This window comes from Colossoma macropomum, unplaced genomic scaffold (genome assembly GCF_904425465.1).
Source record: "Colossoma macropomum unplaced genomic scaffold, Colossoma_macropomum, whole genome shotgun sequence".
Classification (NCBI taxonomy): Eukaryota; Metazoa; Chordata; class Actinopteri; order Characiformes; family Serrasalmidae; genus Colossoma; species Colossoma macropomum.
In genome coordinates this window covers 951,324-976,010 of record NW_023496020.1, presented here as the reverse complement: position 1 = coordinate 976,010, position 24,687 = coordinate 951,324, and the positions used below count along the sequence as shown (strand labels likewise).

Here is a 24,687-nt window from a genome sequence, read left to right as displayed (position 1 = left end):
GCTAAAATAAAAAAGAGATACTAGATAAAATAAAAAGGTATTCTATTGTTCAAAAAAAAAAAAAGCAAGTGCTAAACAAGCTGCTCGTGCAGCAGAATCACGTCTATGAAGTGCCTCTCAATTCTGCAGCATCAAATTAACAACCACACCCACACACATGCAGCCCAACCTTCCTTTCATAGCTACGCGCCCACCCGGCCAGCGAGAGTTTAAACACAGACGTTTCATAAACTAGAAGGCTCTAATTGGGTTTAATTTAAGGCCTGAACTGGGCCAGATCAAATCCAACTCACTTCTTCAGCTCAAACACCATCAATAAACCTGCAGTGCGGTTCTCTCTAAACTCGACAGAAACAGCTTTTTACACACACCTCCATCTGTCTTCAGAAGAAGAAATCAAGAACAACAATCTGTCCAGTCCTGAGTTCAGCGCCTGTATGCAGAACTACACATCTCTGCGACTGAGCTGGGAACTTGAAAGAAAGAGCTCACTGAAAGAAAATGAGTGCAGTCTGCAGCACCTTAAACTCCAGGCATGTTATTCCACATATAGACCTTCTGTGCCAATAACTATAACCAATAAGATTGAGAGACCCTTAATAGTCCCACAACGGGGAAATTTCACCTCCGTAATCTAACCCATCTGTGCAGTGAAACACCATATACATACTAGTGAACACACACACTAGGGGGCAGTGAGCACACTTGCCCGGAGCAGTGGGCAGCCCTATCCAGCAGTTGGGAGCTAGGTACTGTTGGCTCAAGGGATCAAACCGACAACCTTCCAGTCACAAGGCTGGTTCCCTAAACCCCAGTCCATGACAGCCCTACTAACTAACATCTTTTTGTGACTTCAATACAAATAACTTCTTAACTCACACTACAATAAATCACACTATCCTAGAGTTTCAGGCACGAGATTTTTCTGTCATTGCCGCCATATTTGGGACAGAATTTCTGGGTTTGCTGCTCAGCACAAACATAACTAGAGGTGAAAGATGGCTAAAATTACTCACCTTACTTTGGAAGAGAAACAACCTTATACAGCTTCCCCTGAACTCCCACTTAAACTGGGGGAAAGCTACCAAATTTGCGTTTTCCTGACATTTATATTTATCTCATACTCAACCCCTCTCCCTATTCTGGAGAGTCACTCAAAGCATTTAAAAGCACAGACGCCCACTGGCTCTTTACGCCAGGGTGGGTAAAGGATCCCATGGTGTTACATAAAGAGGAGGGGGGTGAGGAATGGTACAAGGCAACCAGGCATGAGTCTCACCTGAGATGATAATTTCAGCAGCATTACCATTTGAGCAGAGAATGAGCAGAGACAGAGAAGATCACAGGTCTGTCAAAGGAACTCACCTTCACATTTCTGGCTGATCTCGTTGAATCTGTGTCCAGCGGGGCACTTGCACTCGAACGAGCCGACGGTGTTGATACAGTTCCCTCCCTGACAGAGACCAGGAATGGCTTGGCACTCGTCCACGTCTGCACCCACAAACACAGAGGCACAAATATGCTTTAAAATAATATAAAAATGTCTGTTTGAACACACACAATCATATAAACTGATGCACTGAATTTGCTCGACTCAAATGTGTACATAGTTTCCACACGAGTAAAACATATCAACATAATTTAGTCATGTAGAAATGATGTGTGCATTTGAATGAAGTGAATAAAATGTGAAAATGTCAGGTGGTGCAACCATCCAAACATATATGCAGATCAGGTAAACTATTAAAAAGGGTCTTAGTTAAAAAAATGAAATATAAAATTCAAAATAAATTGTTGTTGTTATTATTTGACATACTTTTAAGAAAAAGTGGGTATTTTTGAGTTACACTTGCACATGGCTCTTCAAAGGTTCCTTTTGTGCAGCATATGGTTCCTTAGGCACGGTATATGGGTCCGTATAGAACCTTTTTGAAAAAGAGTTCTTCTATTTTTACAAGCTTGACATTGTGACGATAGACAAACCCTTTTGGTGCTATATAGAACCATTACATCACATTCTCCATCAATCTGAAGAACCATTTCACTCTTTTTTTGGGTGCTGGCAACGTTTTTTTAGGTGCATGGCAACGTTTGCATGGCTTCATGCTGCTGTCGGCCACGTACCGCTGTGAGGTACAGAATGACCTTTTTTTTTTTACACAAACATGTGAGCGCAGCATTAGAGCCCTCAGTGACTCCAGAGCATCAGGCTCAGGTTTGGGTTCTGTACACTGTATAAACTTTCTGATATCTTACTTTAGGGTGCTTTCACTTCTACCTTGTTTGGACCAGACCTTCAGACTTTCAGTTTAGTCCAAATAAAAATAGTACAAAAGATACCTTAGACCAAAATTTGGCCTGACCAAAAGAGGTGGTCTTAGTCCGGATCAAACTAAACCATGGTTTCAACGTGAAAAACTTTCAGACGGATTACAGGAAGTTGAGGCAGGGTAAGTAAAACTCTTTTCAAAAAGGTTCTATATAGAACCATCTACAGCACATTCTCTATCAATCTAAATAACCATTTCACCATGTGAAAAAAATCATTTAATCATGCAAATGATTCTTTGAGTGTTCATGATTTTATATAGAACCATTGTCTTTACTAAAGAACCCTTGAGGAACATTTTTTTTTGGACCAGTTTACCATGGGAGCTGGTGTGACTCCAGGAAAGCCTTAAAAATGTGTGAGTTCAAGAACAAAAGGTGTCTATGTCAGAGTACGATGACTACAAAGACAGTCATAAGTAAATTTAATGAATAATATTTTTCATTAATATGTGGTTGCGCCATTTTAAGTGGTAAAATTGATTATCCTGTTTATACTATTATGAAAGCTATAGAACAAATAATACACCGAATAAATTCTTGTAGATAATGATGCACATCACATCCTTTTTATTTAATAATTTATGAATTTTTGGAATTATCATTTTGAAAGCTTTATTTGTCACTGAACCAAATATGAAACAGACACACACGTGTATTGACATGTATCGGAAATATAAAACAGACACGTGTTACTCCTGAGTGTATGTGAGACTGGTACATGTGTGGAGCGTGTGCATGTGCGTGTGGTTTGGCACACGGCCTCAGCACATGTCAATTACATCAACTCTCTTATAGCTGTGAATTACAGTTTAACAGACGTAGGCAGACACACAGACATAGGCTATTTCTAACACACACATTCAGTGTCGAGAGAAACACTAAAAAATATGGAGTACACAGCAAACGTGTGGCAGCCAAATAACTTTACACACAGGAATGCAGTCCTTAAACGCACACACACACACACTGGGTGATAAATAAGAGCAGTAGGGAGTGAAGAGAAGTAAGAGACAGAGATTAGCAGAGCAGCACATAAGAAAGAAAAATAGTGAAAAAGCATAGAAAGAGAAAGGGAGCGCAAGATGGAAAGATGGAAAGAGACAGATAGAGGGGTATGAAGAGAGAAAGAAGGGAGGCTGACAGGAAAAGAGAATGTGAGAGTAAGAGCAGGAAGGAGAGAAAGACATAGAGAGAGAGAGAGAGGGAGGGAGGGAAAGGGGAGGGCGGCGTCTGCTAATTCTCCTCAGCGTGGTCAGACAGCCAGACGTTAGAGGAATTTACCCAGCTGGAGGACGGAGCGTCAGGGCCAAACAGAGCCGCGCGTGGCTCAGGCTCAGGAAAGGCCTCAGACACGACCCACAGTTTGGCTCCACATCACTCTGATAAACTGATTAAAGTTCGGTCCACTGTGCACCTTCCTCTAGAGCAGCCCGCAGAGCAGACGATTCCGTCCAGCCGCATAAGAACCGCTCTCCAGAGCAGAGGGTCTCTCAGTACTAAACTCTAGGGAAATGTATGTTCATGTTTCATAGTCTAGAGGAGTGTGTTTTTTAGGTATAATTTTCTACAGTAATAAGCATTTATGTGCTGAACTCTAGCAAAGCCAGACATATTGCACTCTAGAGCAGCAGGTTTTCAGCAAACTGAGCTCTAGGGCAGCAGATTTTCAATGTAGTGAACACTAGAGCAACAAGTTGTAAACATACAGCACTCTAGAGCAGCAGGTTTTTTTACATATCCCCTTAGAACAGCAGATTTTTAATATAATGCACTCTAGAGCAGCAAGTTTTTTAACATGCTGCACTCTAGAGCAGCAGGTTTTAAATCATGCCGCACCCTAAAGTAGCAGGTTTTTAACATACTGCACTCTAGAGCACCAGGTTGTTAACATACCACAGGCTTTTAACATACAGGTTGTCAGCAAAATGCACTCCAAGAGATTTTCGCCACATTGCTATAGAGCATATGTACAGCATTCTATCCATCCATCCATCATCTAAACCGCTTATCCTTCTGGGTCGCGGTGGGGCGCTGGAGCCTATCCCAGCTGTCATTGGGCGGAAGGCAGGATACACCCTGGACAGGTCGCCAGTCCATCGCAGTGTACAGCATTCTAGAGCAGCATATTTTTCACATAGGCCAATCTAGATAAGCAGGGTTGCAACAAAATGCACTCAAGAGCAGCAGGATTTTTAATGCACTGCATTAGAGTAATAGGTCTATAATGGACCACATTTTAGGGCAGCAGATTTTTAGCATAACACACTCTAGAGCAGCACGTTTTTTACATATCACAGTCTAGAGCAGCAAGTTTTTTTTAACATATCACACTCTACAGCTGGGTTTTTTTACATACTGCAGTCTAGAGCTGCAGGTTTTTACCAAAACACACTCTGGAGCATTAGATTTTTAATGCATTACACTCTAGAGCAGCAGGTCTGTAAAGTGCCACACTCTAGAGCAGAACACATGATTTGTTATGTCACCTATTTATCAAGCCCTTCATCAGCTGGACCAAATGTGTTGAGGCAGGGGATGCTGGAGACTGTACAGGGTAGAGGGTCCCCTTGACTGGAACTGAAAAACAACACTCTAGAAGAGTAGAGCACTCTAGAGCAGCAGAGATTAAGCACTCTGAATGTATGGGCTAATATTTTACTCTAGGTACTGCATCAGAGCAGACAAGTTAACATACTGCACTCTAGAGCAGTGATGCCCAAAGTGGGGCCCAAGGACATTTGATTTAGTCTGCCAGAATGTTGCCTAATTATTCCACGTACTGTAATCCAGAGTAGTGGGTGTTCTGAGCAGCAGAACATAAATTTCCAGAGCGATAGGGCAAGCATTGTGTTCTAGAGTGTGAGGGTAAGTGCTGTATACTCCAGTGCAGCAAAAGGGTAATTTCTCAAGAACAGGGGGCTCCAAGGGTTTTTCTGGAGGCCTTTAGTCGGGTACATTTTGGCGATTTCCCTTCTTGAGCATGCCTGCTGAAATCGGGTGCACTTGAGCAGGGAAACAGGCCAAGAGCCTTGAAAACTGGAGCAGGACACTCCTCCTCTAAGCAGAGCGTGAGTTAAGACAGTGTCCGCTAGAGCACACTGGCAGTAGCTGGATGTTCTCCAGTGGGATTGAAACCATGACCTTTGGGGTTCACGGTTGAGTTCTCAGGCCTGTGGGACTGAAGGCCAAGTCTGATGGCTAGTTAGGCTAAAGCCTCAGCACAGCCGCACCAGCAACACACCGCCTGTCTCCACACACTAACACCACGGAGTGTATCTATGCATGTGCTGGGTGTGTGTATGTGTGTTTTACACTGTAAGTAGTGGTGTGCTGTAATTTTAGCCCGCCGACAGACGTCACACGCCCACTCAGAAAGATAGCTGAGTAGTACTTACCATTTATTGGAGACAAAATCTAACCAATCACAGAAACCTAGAGGAATTCGCCAGCATTTTTCATCCTGATCTGCATCTGCTGCATCTGCAGCATACGGTCAATTACCGTGCTGACTCAAAACACACTTGAGTCAGCAGCAAAACAAACATGTTTTGAAGCAAAAACACACCATTTGAGCCAGAAAGAACAAGGTTCTTCAGTTTGTAGGAGATTGGAGGGGTTCTCAGAAGTTTGCAGGGGATCTCCGAAGTTTGTACGTGTTTTGTAGGGGTCCCCCGAGGTTTGTAGGTGTTTTGTAGAGGTTCCCAGAGGTTTGTAGTAGTTTATAGGGGTTCTTATGGGTTTGTAGGGTTTTTTGTGAGGGTGGTAGGGGTTTCTGTGAGGTTTGTAGTGGTCCTCAGGTGTTTGTAGGGGTTCTCAGAGGTTTGTATGAGTTTTTTGTGGGGTTTGTAGTGGTTCTCAGATGTTTGTATGAGTTTTTGTGTGGTCTGTAGTGGTTCTCAGATGTTTGTAGATGTGTTTTGTAGGGGTTCCCAGAGGTTTGTATGGGGTTGTAGGGGTTTTCAGGGGCTTGTAGGGATTCCTAGACATTTGCAGTAGTTTTGTAGGGTTTCCAGAGGTTTGTGGGGGGTTGGGGGGTTTGTATGGGTTCTCAGAAGTTTGTGGTGCGGTATGTACTGCTTCACAAACAAAACTCATGAACAACTCTTGTTCTGAGACTTCTCACTGTCTGAGAATGGTGCTAGCTGTCCAATTTCCATAGATGCAATGCAAAGTCTTTTAAATACAACCTTTGAAAAGATGGATCTTCAACAGTTCTTTGGTAAAGACAATGGTTCTATATTGCATGCTTAAATGGTTCTTGATATGGTGAAATCATTCTTCAAATTGACTGAGAATGTGGTGTATATGGTAATATATTGCATCAAAAAAGGGTTCTACTATAGATACAGTGTGAAGCTTGTAACAATAGAAGAACCTATGTTGGTGCTATATATAGAACCATTTTTAAAAAGGTTCTATATAGAACCTAGAGGGGAACCTAGGCGATATGTTAGTGATTGGTTGTCCAGCTTTAAATTTACAGAGGGCAATAGTAATTCAATGAGATACCCATTTCAAATGACAGTAAAACTGACCAATCATATCTTCTCTCTACATGGGTGCCCGTTGTGGGACGAAGTTAGCGATAAAAAGCTAGCTGGCTTGTTGGTTCGGAATTCAAGAGTAACGTTACTGTTAGTGAGGAGGACATTACTGTTAATTTATTATCCATACCGTTTTCTAGATTAACTTTTAAAGAAAAGTTGGACTTAATCGATAAAGGACTAACTACACCAGAGCTTAATTTGGTGCAAAAAATGCTTTTGAGAGGCATTTTAATTCCAGCAATTTCACCACGATACCCCTGGATAACAGGATCGACCAAAGAGCAGAAGCGTTGCTGCTGGCACTGCTTGCTATTGGGTGCAGAGGGTGGGTCTCGGCCCAGAGACGGATTTCGTGATTTAGGAAGTTTATCCTAGTCAGCACATCACCATCAGAATGCTTGAGAAGCAATTGTTGATTCATTTAAAAGCAACGGACACAAAGATGGACTTTATTATGTTATGACTTTGTTCTCAAGTAATGCCCTGATCAAAGGGTAAGATATTTAAAATCTTATAGGCCGCAGTGCCCGCTGATTTTATTTTGGCCTCCACTCCGCCATTATGCAGAATTAGTGGTCATTTTTCTGATGCTGATATGTCTGATGCTCATGGCTGCTTGGCTGTGCGTGCTGTCATGATGTGAAGGCTTGTATGAAATGCTGTTGGTTAAGTGTGGTAGGAGGCTGCGACTTTCTTGCGTTTTCTGAAGAGCACACAGAGCTTGTATGATGATGCGATTATTTGTAATTATTTTGCCCAAGAAATTAGCTATTTTGTTTAAGTGATAACCCTCTCTGTGCTATTCACTCGTGGCATTTCTAGGGCTCAACTATCGCCTTAATTTTCGTTTCTTAACTTTTGCAGCACTTTAGGAGGGGACACAGTAAACTAGGCTGTTTTTTTTCAGACATGTTGGGCGGGGGGGGTGTCAGAGGGCAGAGGTTTAAGAGTCACGGCTTGCTACTCATAGAACCATACACAGCATATTCTCTATCGATCTAGAGAACCTTTTCACAAGGCAAGGAACCCTTTAAGCATGCTAAAGGATCTTTAAGTGTGCATGGCTCTACACAGAGCCATTTTCTTTACTAAAGAACCTTGTAGAACCATCGTTTTTAAGAGTGTGGGAGCCAGTGGACAGGCGCTCACTTTCTTGTATGATTAGTGTGAGTCAGTGGGTTTAGATGAGGAAACACGTCAAGCGCCTGTTGTAATAGACCGGATGCTACAAATGTGGCCGATTAGGATAAAAAACACTGGAGTTTTCCTTCACATGAGCAGAATGTGTATCTATGAGTGTGTGTGAGTGAATGTGTGTGTAGTGTGGTAAAGGCTGGCTCACTGAGCCGTGTGTGCATGTGTTGTGACAGCACCTCCCGTTCAGCCTGGCTGTAGCATTCCACAGGCATGCGGAACACCAACGGGAACCAAACCCAATTTAACCCAATTAGAGAAGATCCCTGTGTGAGAGTGTGTGTGTGTCTAGCCTAGGAGACTTTGTGTGTGTGTGTGTGTATGTTGTGTGTACTCAGGAAGGTTCCGGTGTGTGCATGTGTGTGTGTGCAAGCGTGATTTGAATTTCTCTTTCGGTCTAATGAGCACGATGTATTTTAAGTGATTAGTGAATCAACCACCTAATAAAACTGTTACTATGAAATAACCCGAGCACTCATAATTAATAGAGCTAGTTATCATTTTGGGCTATAATAAAGCAAATTTGCTAATTCCTGAAAGGTGTGTACTCAGGCAGGCTCCTGTTTAGTGCGTGTGCAATGAGTTGACCTAATAAAATTGTTAGTATGAGTATAGACCGCTTAACCCTCTGGGGTCCGGTTTCATGCTTTCATATATTTTACATCAGTTTTATATTATGTGTGTGGAAGTTTTACCTAATCTGTTTTAGCTTTTTGTATTGTGGCGTGGTACGGCAGCCTTAACTTGACTACTAGGAAAAGATTCAACAGCCTTTTTGAGGTAGTTGGTAAAATCATTGAAGTGCAGCAGGCCCAGATTTCAGACACATATAACAAGCGGGTTCTAAGGAATGCTAGATCCATGTTGGCCTGTCCAGATCAGCCCTTGTTACCAGAGTTTGAATTGCTTCCGTCAAGCTGGTGTTTCAGAGTACCTGCTGGAAGAACCAAGTGTAATAAGGCCTTTTTTGTCTCTGCCATTAGCTTGTTGAACCAAATACATTATTCTCATTTTTGAGGTGTGTGGAGGTGAGGTTATGTTATGTTGTGATATTTGTGTTGTTCTTTTATATGTTGTGTAGACCGCAAAGTTGTCTGAACTGCTAATTTAATTTCTGTAGCACTTTATTTGGAGTGTATCTTTGAAGATGATTGATAAACTTTTAATAGATTAACAGTAACATGTCAACATATCAGTGAAGTAGCAGTAGTGAAGTATCTGTGTACATAGAAGTAAATATCTAGATGTTCTGTTGATGCATCATGTTAATACATCATTGATACTTACATTATGTAGATGTATTATTGATATTTTGCACGAGGTAGACGTACTGTTTCGTCCATTGCGCAAAACCTAACCTTACCCAAAACCTAATCCTAACCCTAACTCTGGCCCTAATCCTGACCCTAACCTTAACCTCAACCCAAACCCTAATCCTCACCCTGGCCTAATTCTGAGCCTAATCTTAACCTTAACCCAAAACTTAATCCTAACCCTCACCCTGGCCCTAATCCTGACCTCAACCTTAACCTTAACCCAAAACATAATCCTAACCCTGGCCCTAATTCTAAGCCTAATCTCAACCTCTACCCAAAACCTAATCCTAACCGTCAACCTGGCCCTAATCCTGAGCCTAATCTTACCTTCAACCCAAAACCTAATTTTAACCCTCACCCTCACCCTAATCCTCAGCCTAATCTTCCCCTTAACCCAAAACCTAATCCTATCTCTTAACCTGGCCCTAATCCAACTTTAATCTAAACCTCAACCCAAAACCTAATCCTAACCCTCATCCTGACCATAATCTTAAGCCTAACCTTAACCTCAACACAAAACCTAATCCTAATCCTTATCCTGACCATAATCTTAACTCTAACCTTAACCTCAACCCAAAACCTAATCCTAACCCTCATCCTGATCATAATCTTAACCCTAACCTTAACCTCAACCCAAAATGTACTCCTAGCCATCACACTGGCCCTAATCCTAACTCTAACCTTACTCTCAGTCCAAAACCTAAACCTAATCCTAATCCTAACCTTAACCAAACCCTTATCCAGTGAAGCTCCAGGTACAGAATGGTGTCAGTCTGTCTGTAACAGCTTGCTGAAGATGTTGATGGTCTGTATTAAACCTGTTTCATGTTCTGTTCCTCTCAGTTTAACATCTACAGATCTGAACTTGGACAAACAAAAACTGAATTCAGCAACTTATGAATAAACGATTATTTACACAGTTTATTAAAAGTCTCTTGATAATCTGTATTCACTGCTGCTGCATCATGGATATGTTGTTGATGTTACTGAGAGTCGAGTTGAGTGTTTATTTCATCTAAAAAGGACACTCAAAATAAAGTGTCACCCTAATACCCCCCTATGAGGGACAGTAAAGTTCAGTAAGTACCCTGGCAGGCTCCGGTGCGGTGGTTGGGGATGAAGCCGCGGCGGCAGGGGTGTGGCTGGGCGGGGCACTGTTCGCAGGGATGCCCCCAGGCCCTGCCTACCGTGGCACAGCACAGCGCCTTAGTGCACACAATCCCGGTCAGCTGCCCCTGACACATCTGGTTACTCACGGAGGCGAAACATGGGCCCGTCCGGTAATCTGAAACACACAGACACGAAGCGCATTACAGACAGGAAGGCAACACGCGGCATAGAGAGAGCATTGTGTGGGAGGATTTTTTCAGCCGTGCTTTGGCCGGGTCTGACCGCTCTGGGAGAGAGAGTGTGTGTGTTAAACTGTGATGGAGATTTGTGTGTGAAAAAACAGCCAACTCAAAGGAAACACTATGACAAATTATACTCTGTGTTTCAGCAAAAACCACATAATTTCACATTTCGCCTTGAAAAACGAAATTACTCAAAACTCCACATACACACTTTCGAGTAAGTGATTCAAGATGAAGGCAAACACACACTCTACTGCATACACACACACGTCGCTATTACGTCAAACATATGCAGACAAAAAACCCAGAGGAACACTCAGTTCCTCGAGTCTGGTCACTAAGCCATTCCAATTCTCTGTGAAAGCTTTATAAGGTCTTTAATAGGCAATCAAGGGACTGTAGCGGTTCAACGGTGTCGGTTTTAAATCCAACAAATCACATCTCATTTTCTTGCTGGGACACGATCTCCAGTGGTCAGTGTATCTTAATCAGACATGGCAGATTATTCTATTTGGTCTAAATTACATTGTGTAAAGGCTGTATTCAGAATATGGGTACTTTTTATATTTTCAGGAGAATACTTTTGGAATACTCACCCACTGAGTAAACTTTCAAAAGAAACACAGTCAATGTTTATTTATAATCTTAAAAGGAGGAAAAATGACAACCAGTAACGGTGAGGAACAGTGGTAATTAAATAAAAGTTATAGCAGTTTTTCCATGTGCCTTACAAATATGTATTCTAAATATATTCTAAATATATTTGGAATATAATGGCCTGGGTTCGATTCCCAGCTGGGCGACTAGAGTCATTTCTGTGTGGAGTTTGCCTGTTCTCCCCGTGTCTGCGTGGGTTTCCTCCGGGTACTCCGGTTTTCATCCCACAGTCCAAAAACATGCAGTCAGGCTGATTGGACATGCTAAATTGCCCCTAGGTGTGAGTGTGTGACTGTGTATGTCTGTCTGTCTGCCCTGTGATGGACTGGCGACCTGTCTAGGGTGTATCCTGCCTTCCGCCCAATGACAGCTGGGATAGGCTCCAGCACCCCACCACGACCCAGAAGGATAAGCGGTTTAGATGATGTATGTATGTATGTATATTTGGAATATGTTACTTTTTTATATTGTATTGTAAAACATTGCTGAATACATTTAGGACAGTGTTCTCACAGTGTATTCAGCATTCACACATAACTTTTAGTATGTTGCCCAACTCTGACCATAAGGATCAGTGGATACCAATACCGATCCAATATTTCTTCTTTGAAAGCTACTAGTTTATATCACAATACCTAGATTTAGAGTCAGTTATTCTTTCAACCTAATGAGAAACTGTAGAACAGACTCAGTTTATATCACAATACCTACATTTAGAGTCAGTTATTCTTTCAACCTAATGAGAAACTGTAGAACAGACTCAGTTTATATCACAGTACCTACATTTAGAGTCAGTTATTCATTCAACCTAATGAGAAACTGTAGAACAGACTCAGTTTATATCACAATACCTACATTTAGAGTCAGTTATTCTTTCAACCTAATGAGAAACTGTAGAATAGACTCAGTTTATATCACAATACCTACATTTAGAGTCAGTTATTCATTCAACCTAATGAGAAACTGGTGTGATCTTTGTTTACAGTCACTAGTAACATTGAGTCTCCATTTCAAATGTTATGCTAATGAGTTGGACTGTGTTGTTATAGCTAATCAAAGCTAGGCAGGTTGGAATGCTAACGTCACCATTCTAACGTCAGCTCTATTACACAACAAAATAATCTATACTCAATAGTGTGGCCTACACGCCTATAAAATAAGCATGAGCTGAAATTAATAATGCTCTCCAAATTTGGGTATGTTGATGTTCTTGTTGGCTTGAATGGGATTTTTGCCAGGCAGTCCAATCTAGAGACTTCTACAATCTAAAGACAGCATTCGTTGAAAACTAATGATAGGTCAATGATGTCATTTATGTATTGCTAATTTTTGCTGTCCACAAAATTAACTCTTTTGATGGAACTTCTCCTTTAAACTTTGCTTCTCAGCCAGTCCTGTAACTTTGTCTGGAAATTGAGCTAATTCTTCATGTGTTGAGTCTGGCTGAACAGATTTCTGAACAAGCAAAGAACAAAGTGTTTCTCTCTTTCTTTCTCTCTCTCTTTCTTTCTTTCTCACTCTAAATGCCTTTGTAATGAGGTACAGTACATGTAGAAGATCCCTATCAGCACTTGCTGCTTTATGCGTCCCAATCGGGCCTGGACTGAGTACAAAGGCACAAATTATTCCCAAGTTTTGCACATGGTGGAGGGAGAGCGGTGTGCGTCTGTTCTGACCACAGCAGGGCTGAGAAAGTCACGGGCGAACGAGAAACACTTCACTCCATTTGTCGTTTTCTGGAATCAGAAACTGGCAGATTAGAAAGCGGCTGGTTTTGGCGCTTGAACTGATGCAGTAGATTAGGTGAGTACATCCTGCTGCAACTGTCTCAGGCCAAACGCTATGTCTGTGAACCAGAACAGCATTTCTCTTAATCTGCCAGAGATTATCGCAGAGATTATTCTGACGCTTGACAAGCAGATACGTTATTTAATATGTCATTCGGAGCAAATTAATTTAGAGTGATGGATACACTACACAACTTCAAAGAGCAAAGCAATTTTCGTTTCTGGCACTGGGACCTCTGATTTCCAGCTCCAGCAAATCTCAGATTGGATCTGGTTCCTATTTTAGTGGATCCAGCACCTTCACATTTTAAATATATCCAGTCAATAATCTGTAGAGATGTATCAGGAAATAAATAAACTCAAAAACCTAAATAAAAGTAGCGCTGTGTCACCTTATGCAGACTTTAAATTCTGTTTAGACACAGTGAAAGAAGCAGTAATTAAAACAACACTGACGCTGAGTGCGCCATGACTGCTGTGATTGTACATACCCCAAAAAAGCCTAGCAACACTGTGCTAAACCACTGCCTATCATGAACACTCAAAGAACCCTCAGCATGATTAAAGGGTTCTTTGCATCATGAAAGGGTTCTTCAGATTGATGGAGAATGTGCATGAATGTGCTATAGATGGATCTGTATAGAATCATTTTGAAAAGGGTTCTATATGGCATCCAAACAGTTTTTTTCAATTGTTACAAGTTCAACATTATAACAATAAAAGAATCCTTTAGGTGCTATCTAGAACCATTATCAAAAAGGTCCCATATATCCAACCATCCACAGAGCATTCTCCGTCAATCTGAAGAACCCTTTCATGATGCAAAGAACCCTTTAATCATGCAGAGAGCTCCTTGAGTGTTCATGGTTCTATATAGAACCATTTTCTAATTTCATTAAGAGTAGGTAATTATGGTTGCCCATTGCAAAGCAAGTCCCCAAGCTCTAATGCACAGCCACACTAACCCGCACTCCTGTATGTGTCCTGTATTTTTAATTCCTCATTCCTCACATACACTCCCATTCAATTTCAACAACACGTAGCTAACACTTGGCAGCTTCCTATGAACAATTAAATAAACACCCCATACACCATGGCAACTGCCTAGCAGTAATTTAGCAACCGTATGGGATACCAAAGAAACTGCCTAGCAACACCTTAGCAACTACCTGGGATACCATAGTAACCGCCTAGCAACAACCTGACAGGAAGTAGGAACCATTTAACCCTCTACTGCACAATGTTGTCTCAGGGCAACAAACCCATTTTCCTCACTTTACAATAACATTATATGTATTTAAAGATAACAAAAAGGTTAACAATAAAGGGAAGAGGTCGAGTAAATTAATAAACAGCATTTGGTCATACTGTCTCTTTGGCCACTTTTAAACCTTTTTTTAATATTCAGTATCAGTTTTATTTGTTATGAGAATTTGCAGTTTGTTGCCTAGAAGCAACGTTGTTTGACAGTGGAATGGATTTAGCCAGTCACAAGCACATGGCTTTGTGTCATTTTTTTCATTCTCTCACAATGTTGCCTCTGGGCAACATACCCCAAAAAAACCCTTGCACACATTTTTTTTAAGTTTTTGAATTTAATAATCAGGTCCATTTATGCCAGAAAAGTGAATTGGACAATGTTTTAAATTCTCTTCTAATGTGTGCTGTAGAGGGTTAAGCTGCACAACCATTCTGTGTTTCCTTCAGGAAATGCACGTTTCTAGTTTTGTTTTATTTTTGGACTCTGCATTAGTGAGTACAAAAAAATATGTACTCATACTCAATCTGAAAAAAACTGGTATCAATGCATCCCTATTGAACATTCTTTAGTTGATCAGGAAAGCTCACACTGACCCGCGTTTCTACACATGACCATCAGCACTCAGTGTTCCATCCTCGTCATATAAAATTAGCCCTGCTGAGCCCCAACACACTCCTACACTCTGACTAACCCCATATCTACAGACTCTTCAGAGCCAAACTGTGGCAATAAAAACACATCTAATAAAACCTTAACCAAAGGGGACGCAGCAGAGCTCAACACTCCTAAAACTCAGACTGCATGGTGGGTATGAATTCTGATAACTCGCTTCTCAGGTGACCTGCAGGTTAAAGCAAACACAATTAGAATACCTTTTAAGACCCTTTCGGCTTTAGTTGTAATACAATTAGAAAAAGTACAAACTGCACATCTTCACTGTTAAAAAAGATGGTTCTTCAAGGGTTCTATAGTAAAGACAATGGTTCTATATAGAACCATGAACACTCAACCATTTGTGTGCTTAAATGGTTCTCTGCATCATGAAATCGTTCTTCAGATTGATGGAGAATGTGCTGTATATGGTTCTATATAGCACCAAAAAGAGTTCTTATACTGTTACTAGCTTGATTTTGCAACAACAGAAGAACCCGTTATGATGCTACATAGAACCCTTTTCAGGAAGGTTCTGTATAAAACCATCAATCTGAAGAACAATTCCACCATACAAATAACCATTTAAGCATGAAAGGGTTCTTAATAGAACCATTACTTTTACAGTCTTAAAAAGATGGTTCTTCAAGGGTTCATTAGTAAAGACAATGTTTAGCAAATGGTGAAACTGTTCTGTAGATTGATGGAGAATGCATTGTATATGGTTCTATATAGCACCAAAAAGTGTTCTTCAAATGTTACAAGCTCGACTTCGCAATAATAGAAGAACCATTTTTGTTGCTATATAGAACCCTTTTCAAGAAGGTTCTCTTAGAACTATACATAAAACATTCTCCATCAATCTAATGAACCATTTCACCATGCAAAGAACCATTTAAGCATCTAAATAGAACCACTGCTTTTGCAGTCTTAAAAAATATGGCTCTTCCAGTGTTCTTTACTAAAGACAATGTTTTGCAGAGAACCATTAACACAAAAAAAAACATTTGTATGCTTAAATGGTTCTTCACATGGTGAAATTGTCATTGAGAATGTGTTATACATGGTTCTTTATAAATTGTCTTGAGGTTCTCTATGGCACCAATAAGTGTTCTTCTATTGTTAAAATGCCAAGCTTGTAACAGTAGAAGAGCCCTTTTTGGTTGTATCTAGAGCCATCCACAACACATTCTCCATCAATCTGAAGAACCATTTCACCATACAAAGAAGCGTTTAAGCACACAAATGGTTCTTTAAGGGGTCATGGTTCTATGTAGAACCACTGTCTTTACTAAAGAACCCTTGAAAAAGCATCTTATTGGTGCAACAAAATACATATCTAGGACCTTACACATTTAAGACCTTGTAAGGCATTTGAAAAACACTCAGACACCCTCAATTTTGGAAGCTAAAAAGGTTCTACTGCCTGTGCATGAAGACTTCAAAACAACACACACACACACATACACACACATATGCAATAACTCCTAATTTACGCAGTGATGAGTCACCCAATACACCACATTTATTTGACCACAAAGTTCACACTGTTCTGTATATCACTCTAACAAACAAACACACACACAAACCACCTGCCCACACTCTGTCCCAACTTAATAGAAGTGTGTACACACACTTGTGTGAGTCTGTGATTGTTTTTGTACAAAATGTCCCACCTTTGTATTAAAACCAGACAAAAACAGGACTAACCTGCAGCAGCAGAGCACTGCTGACCTCCATGTTACGTTTTTAAAACTGACAGAGTAAAACCTTCTCTCTTTGGTTCCTGAGGTTAACATTAGGGTTCTTAATACATACATACTTACATACATACAGTGCCCTCGACAAATATTAGTAATCATGAGCAAAATGAGCGGTTTACGCTTTTGATCTTTCATTTAAATATTAGCAAAAATCTAACATTTATTTAAAGGAGAACTATACAATTCTGGAGAAATCCACCCCCCACAATTCATGGACGTACATTGTCGAGGCCAACACGTCTTTTTAAATCTTGTGGCCATAAAACCCTTCGCAAACACATATAACAACAAATGAACAGCGACACAGCAAGTAATGTAGCTAACATTAGCTTGGTAGTGGGTTAGCAAGCTGTTGTTACAGTTGTTGTTTAAGCAATAGAACAAGAGAGGGAGTGTGTTATCGCGAAATAACATCACGGCTGTGATTTGGCCGTAGGTCATCAACTGACAGTTTGGGAATTTAGTGTAGTCTCATCTTCAGAGTCTGACTAAATCAGCTGTAGGTCAAATGTAATCTTAAAAGTGTCCATTTTCTGTTTGTGCACAAAATAAGAAGTAAAAACATTCAAATAGCTTGAGTGTCTCCTACAGCTGACAAAGTTGTTGCTTAGCAACGGCATCTCACTCGTCCAGTGTTTGTGAAAAACCTGTGATGTTATGGCGAAAAAACAGCACGGTTAAAGTGCTTCTCAACCAATCAGCTTGTGTGGTCGGAACTAACTGTATAATGTGAAGCTAATGAGTTGCTATTATAATCCATTCGCAAACAAGAAAAAAAAATACTGACCTGTTGTTTCTGTGAAACCACAAAAATAAGTTAATGTTATCCACCTGTCCAGCAGGATCGACCTCCTCGTCCATTTTCATGCATTTCAACTCTCAATGAGGCTGAAGTCAGCTTCTTTTTCACCAGCTTCACCAATTATTCGAATTTTCCTGTTCCACCTTAAAAGGTGCAGCAGCTAGACTCACGTTCCACCTTAAATTGTGCCCTCACATTGTGTGGCTGGTCAATGTTTGGGGAGGGAAAACCAAGATTACAGAGGGGGCGTGACTTCACTCTATGCTTAGAATACTGTTACTCCACTATATCTTTACATTGAAAATAATTATTTGCTGCTATATTAATGTTTAAAATGTCGAATGTATCACTTTTACCCCTCTGGGTCTTTGATTTGAGAAACAAAAGCAATGGCTAGCTAGCATGTAAACAGATAGAAGGAGTGTTGTAGTTTTGTGGTTGGTTAGTGACCAAATGTTAGTGACCAAAGACCTTAAATAGCCCATATATTTATTTTAAAAACAGGCTGACGACTCACAGGGGAATGAGTTGCAGGAAGGCAGGATGTCAGGATGACTATCAGCACAGGCAAGAGAGCTCACACATTTTTGAGCTTAGGAAAAAGCAGATTGATGCAGTCTGGTGGGAAGAGGCAAGCTAAACAAATTTTGGTCTCACTTGATTTGAATAGTCCCCTATAGATTATCTACAGATGGTCAAACTGTTAACAAACTATCCATTGAAACTGTTGATACTAAACAGTGGTGGGGTTAGGGTTAGGATTTTGACCAGGGTGAGGGTTAGGTTTAGGTTTTGGGTTGAGGTTAAGGTTAGGGTTAGGATTAGAGCCAGGTTTAGACTTAAAGAAAAGTATGGTCAATTTAGTAGATATTTAGTTAAATGTAACTTAATTTAAGTATCTACAAAGCATCTAAAGTGCACTATCCAAATAAGTGTTACCAAAATGTTTACTGTAATATCACTGTGCTTCCATTAAAAACACTGTGTGTTTGGATACTGTAGGCCATTTCTGTAGCTCACATCCACATGCTGAAAAAGCAAGCTCAGCCCCAGGCCTGGACCAAGATGTATCCATCTGTAGATCTAAAAAGCTATCAGCAGTTTCAGACCTGCAGATTCAGGGCATTGAAATGTCTTCAGCTTAGCAACCACTAACATGTTCTGTTAGCATCAGACTTAAATGGCAAGTTTGTCCACTTATTTGCTACTTTGGCAATGACCACAGGCCAAGATTTGCAGTCATACAAGACCAGACTCCATCTCCTCTTAAACGCTCATTTAAAGGCTCTTCATATAACATGATCCTCATATGTTTCATTTCAAAATGCTCTGTTATCTTCATCACTACTTTCCAAAACCACTGCAGAAACCTCAGCAACTGTAAACTCTCTGCACACCATTTCTGCAGTGACACTGACGTGGTGGCGTGTTACTATATATTGCGTTGGTGCAAGTGGATTGGACACAGCAGTGCTGCTGGAGTTTGTAAACACCTCAGGGTTACTGAGAATGACCCACCACCCAAATAATACCCACTCTGTGGGGGTCCTGACCATTGAAGAACAGGGTAACATAGTATGCAGAGAAACAGATGGACTATAGTCTGTAACTGTAGAACTACAAAGTGAAACTATATGGTCAGTGTAGCTGATAAAGTGGACAGTGAGTGTAGATACAAGGAAGTGTTCCTAATAAAGTGCTCAGTGAGTGTATATAAATGTAATAGATTTGGGACAAATATACAGTCCTACGTCTTGACGCTGTATAAAAACAAATATGTGTGTGTGCGTGTGTGCGCGCGCCAGTGAGTCACGGGTGGCTCCAGAATTTCTCTGCTCTGTTTATCTGAGGGGTGTTTCGGTCTGAGGGAAGATTGAGAGTGTGTATGTGTGTTAAAAGAGACAGAGAGAGAGAGAGCGAGAGAGAGAGAGAGAGAGAGAGAGAGAGATAGAGAGAGAGAGAGAGAGAGAGATAGAGAGAGAGAGAGAGAGAGAGAGAGAGAGAGAGAGAGAAAGGGGGTGTAAAAGCAAAAAAACAAGAGATGCACAAGGAAGGTTTGCGTTTGAGGGTGTGTGTGATGTCATTCGTCTCTATGGACACTCCCAACGGCCCAACATCTGGGAGTAATCTAACACACACACGCACAGCACACACACACACACACACAAAGGCCCTTTCTCTGTGCTGAGGGACACACAAGGGGACAAACACAAAACATCTACAAAACTCCAGTACTGTTTACATTTACTATTTTCTCTCTCTCTCTCTCTCTCTCTCTCTCTCTCTCTCACACACACACACACACACACACAGTATCTGTAACTGTTTCATGTCTACATATCTGTATACATCCAGACAAATGCATGTGTGTATGTGTGTGTGTAGATGAATATGTACATTAATGATTTGGTGTCACATTGCCCGGTACCTCAGGTCATTTACATTACTGGACAGAGTAATGGGGGTGGGGAGCTAGGGATGGGGGTGGGGGTGGGGAGGGAAAAAGACAGAGAATGTGTGAGCTGATGAGAAAATAGAGAGAGAGAGAGACAGAGAGAGAAAGAGAGAGAGAGAGAGAGAGAGAGAGAGAGAGAGAGAGATCTATAGAGATATATCTCTCTCCGTCTCTCTCTCTCTCTCTGACCCACTGTCCCGTTCTCCAGAAAACAGGGCTGGGTCTTTCTTTCTCCGCTCTCACTCTGTCAGCTCTCAGTGTTTATTGAGAGTTAATGTAATATTTATCAATGTGCTGCGCTGCCAAAATCCGATGGAAGTCGATGGAAAAATAATCAGAGAGTAATTTACAAACCAAAGCTATTTCTGCGAGACCCCACCGCCCCGCCGTCCGTTATTCCAGCCTTCCCTCCATGGCCGTTTTGTCAGCCAGCTCAGGTCTGGCCTCATTCTTCACAGCCTCCGCCCTGATAACCATCTCCCGTGAGTTCGTTATCTACTGTGTGTTCGCAATTCAGTGTAGATCTGCACAGCTTCAGATTCCTTCACAAATCAAATTTCAGAGCATTTCAGGATAATCTGATCACAGCACAATCTCCCTCCACACAAACAATACAGCACTGCTGCCCACCTGGTCCACACATTCCCACCGTCCAACACAGTGAGAACACTTTCTTACAGGGAACTGAACAAGAACTAACACAGCTGCTTATAATGCATACACATTAGAGATGGAAATGTTGACAAATTCTGACTGGCTGACTGTCTTTAGTATAGAATATTGGTTATAAAACAGTTTCAGCTCTAAAATCTGATTGGCTGAGCCATGTTTGAGGCTAGGGGTGACAACCTACATTTGTCAAAATTTAGGTTCTCAAACTTCTCACAACACAAGCCAGCACCAGCAGCAACCACTGATTCTTCTGCTTTGTACCTCTCCCAACCGAAGCTACAGTGCCACCAAATTCAAGCTGCCGCTTCAGCGTAAAAGCGTGAAAAGCTCCCTCTAGAGCCAGTGTTTGGTTCGTCCGTTCTGGGCTACTGTAGAAACATGGCGGCACAACATGGCTAACTCTGTTGAAGAGGAGCTGTTTGCTATGTAGATATGAAGGGCTCATTCTAAGATAACGAAAACACAACGATTCGTAGTTACAGCTGATTATACACTAATGAACACATGGTTTTGTTTATTATGTTCCATTTCTGCTAATAGATCCCCCGAAATCGTACACACTGCACCTTTAATAACGTCCTACATCTCTGTGTCAGGATTCGTGTTGGGAGATGTAAATCAGCAGTCTGTGAGTGTGTGCGTGTGTGTGCGTGTGTGCGTGTGCGTGTGTGTGTGTGTGTGTGTGTGTGTGTGAGAAGGCTTTAAGTTGTAAACAGCATGAGGAACACGGAGGAGAACAATAGTGTGGCCCTTCGGGAAAGATGGAGCCGAGCCAAGTAATTCTGAAGTTCTACACTCTGCTCGGACAAGATGGAGCCTGGCACACCAGCAAGCTCAAACTGGGCACACACACTCCACACACACTCCAAAAACACAGAGCACACTCAGTCACACTTAGGGCTGGGTACTGAAATTCGATACCAAAAAGGCAATGACCAAAACATCTTGGTACTACCGAGTACTGAAAAGCTTAAAAAACATCAGTGCCTTTTTTCAATATTTTGCATAAAACGCAAATCACAAGGGATTAGTGTGTGACTGGTTCCCTGACACACAGAAACACAGCTAGATAAATACGTTGAAGAGGTCAAAAGTCTGGCTCTACTTCAAGAAGCTTACTAAGTACAGTTCCAGTGCCTTAAAATAGTTGCTTCCAAAACAGGTAATACGTCAAATCTGATGAAACATTTGATTACACACAGAATTAATCTCCGTCAAGAAAACTGCAGAATTTTTGACTGAATGAAGAACAGCGCTATGTCGCCGCCGGAGACATAGCGCTGTTTTTTTTTCCAGTGATAAAAATATCATCAAGTAAGTTAACAGTTTACTGCGCACCTCTGTCACTTTGCCAGAGAAAACTAATGCTCTTTACTATGCCGTTTTCAGCGTTGAAAGCCAGTTAGGATTCAGCTAATGTTAGCATAAAACTAGAACATATTAGCTAGCTTGCCACAATTCAGCCAGCGTATAAACATATTGGTTACATTAATATAATTCATGTTTTGTAGGTTTCATAAATGAGCCCTATTAACCTGCATGTTGTTTTCATATTGGAGGTGAGGGCTTTGACAGTGCTAAGGCCAATTCTACCAGTTCTACTTACGCTAATGCGGCTGCCCACTAAAAAAAACAACCAATCAAACAACCTTTCACTATCAGTTGAGAGGAAGGAAGAACGCCACAGAGCAGTAACCAGTTATTGTTAAAGGATTGCAGCCCTTTTTGAATCTTGTTGAATCTCCATGGTTTAGGTAGGATATGCGGGATAGATAATTTGTTTTATCCCTCTATGCAACCCTATAACAGTGGTTGCAATAATGTGTTTGTGCTTTGTGAATACGTTTTTCTCTGTGTTTTTATTTACTCAGAGAGATAACAAAAACATTGAATTCCAAGTATCAGCCCCCATCCAGAGATATATGTTGTCAAACACACTAATATCTGCCTGGTATTCAGTAGAAAAAAAATATATATAATATTCATTCTTTTTTTGTATTTTTTTTGTTACAATTAGAAAAAAGGCATCAAAACAAGTATCGTTATGGTATCGATATTGAATTCAAAGTATCATATCGGTATCGGTATTGAACATTTTCAAACGATACCCAGCCGTAGTCACACTACCCTTTAACACACAGCTCTTAATGCTGGACCATGACCATCTTCCACAGCATGGGAAAATAAATTTTCTTCACTTTTTTGAACTAAGAGTTTGATTTAGTATGTAAGCATCATTAAAGTTTCAAACACTCCCAAATCCATACTGTCCATATATGGAAATTTAACTGCAAAAACTCCACAGCCCAATGCTGGGGGGCTTTATACCCCTCTAGCCCATGCTTGGCATTGGACATGGTGACCTTAGGATCATGTGCAGCTGCTCCGAAGCATCCCATTCTATTGATCAGTGCTTTTCAATGGAGATCATAGCAAATGAAGACCTATGTCAGCAATTGGTGCCCCTTAAAGTAGCTGAGTTCACTCATTAGAAGGATATTTTTGGAGGTACATTCCTGGGCAAAAAAAAAATGGGCCAAGCCCAAAATATACTGTTTTTTTCTGATGGTTTTGGCTGGTCAGAGTCCAGATTTAAACCATACAGAGAATATTTTAAACACAAACTAGCTTGGCAGTGATTTTCAGCTGTTTGAAGCCATCAATGCTGAGTGGATCAGTACTGACTCTTCTTTCTGTAAAAGACTATCTGCACATTTAATTCAACATTTAACGAAAGCAAAGGGAAAAGTTCTCCCTTATTAAGTTACTGTATATATTTGTTCCATGATTTGTTGTTAAGACCATTAAAAGGTTAATGTTTTGCCGTTTTGGGCTCGGCCCATTTTTTCACTGAGTGTACAGTGTTCTTCAGATTGATTGAGAAAGTGCTTTAGATGCACTTTTTGAAACCAAAAAGGGTTATTCTGTTGTAACAAGCTTGTATTGTAACAATAGCAGAACCCTTTAAAAAAGGTTCTATATAGAACCATATTCTAATGTCCTGTCGTGCCTTGTCCTTGTCTTTCTCTGTTTTAGCCTTGGTTTTCTTGTTTTCCTCTGTCATGTGCTTTTGTTTATGTCAGATGTGCCTGTGTGTTCTAGTCCATGTGCTTTTGTTGTTGTGTTAGCTCCTCCCCTGTTTTGTCTCGTGTTCAGCCCACACCTGCTTCTTGTCCTTAGCTCCGCCCCGTCATTGTTCTTCACTGTCTCTCGTCTTGAGTGTTTGTATATATACCTCTTGTTTTAGTGTTGTATTTGCTTGAATGTGAATGTATTGTTCATAGCTTTATGCTCTTCTTTTAGTATGCTCTTAGTTTTGTTCATGTTTCTTTTGTCTTGGCCAGGGACTTAAATAAAACCCCCTTGCATTTGCATCCTGCTTCATTTCCTGGACTCCTAATGTTACAGAATGCCAAGCTAAACAATGGTGCAGTGAGACTTCTTCTCTCTCTACTCTCCAGTCAAGGAAGTCTCCTCTCCTTCCTTTTTTTGATGGCTTCCCCTAGTGAGTATAATGGTGAAGATGTTGCTTGTGAAGGATTTATTATGCAGTGCAGAATTTACCTTGAATATTTACAATGTCCTAACCCACCAGGCATTGTGAAAATTTTGTTCTTATGGACTTCTCCCAGAGACAAGGCTCTAGGCTCAGTGTCCAACCTCCACCTGAAGAACTAGCAGTTAGCTGGCTGCTTCACGTCTCATGCTTCTCCCTTTTTTTTCTCTCTCTCTCACACAGGTGTTCTCAGCTCACTCACCATGGCGTCTGCCGAAGAACGCGCTTTCCAGTCACTGAGCACAGAGCTGGTGCAGCTGGCCTGGCAGATCATTGCCCTCTTGAAAAAACAGGACGAGCTCCTTTATCAGAAGTCGCAGCTCGAAGCCACCCGGGAAGTTTC

General features: G+C 41.1%; 1 protein-coding gene across 1 annotated transcript in view; it reads right to left on the bottom strand.

Moving 5' to 3' along the window:
- Window positions 1-24,687, bottom strand: part of fbn1 (fibrillin 1) — a 165,256-nt gene that overhangs the window by 120,814 nt on the left and 19,755 nt on the right. Inside the window, exons 7-8 of the mRNA XM_036564582.1 lie at window positions 10,476-10,673; window positions 1,366-1,491 (exon numbers count right to left, since the gene is read on the bottom strand). Coding sequence (XP_036420475.1) covers window positions 1,366-1,491; window positions 10,476-10,673 — 324 coding nt within the window. The remainder of the gene's footprint in view (window positions 1-1,365; window positions 1,492-10,475; window positions 10,674-24,687) is intronic.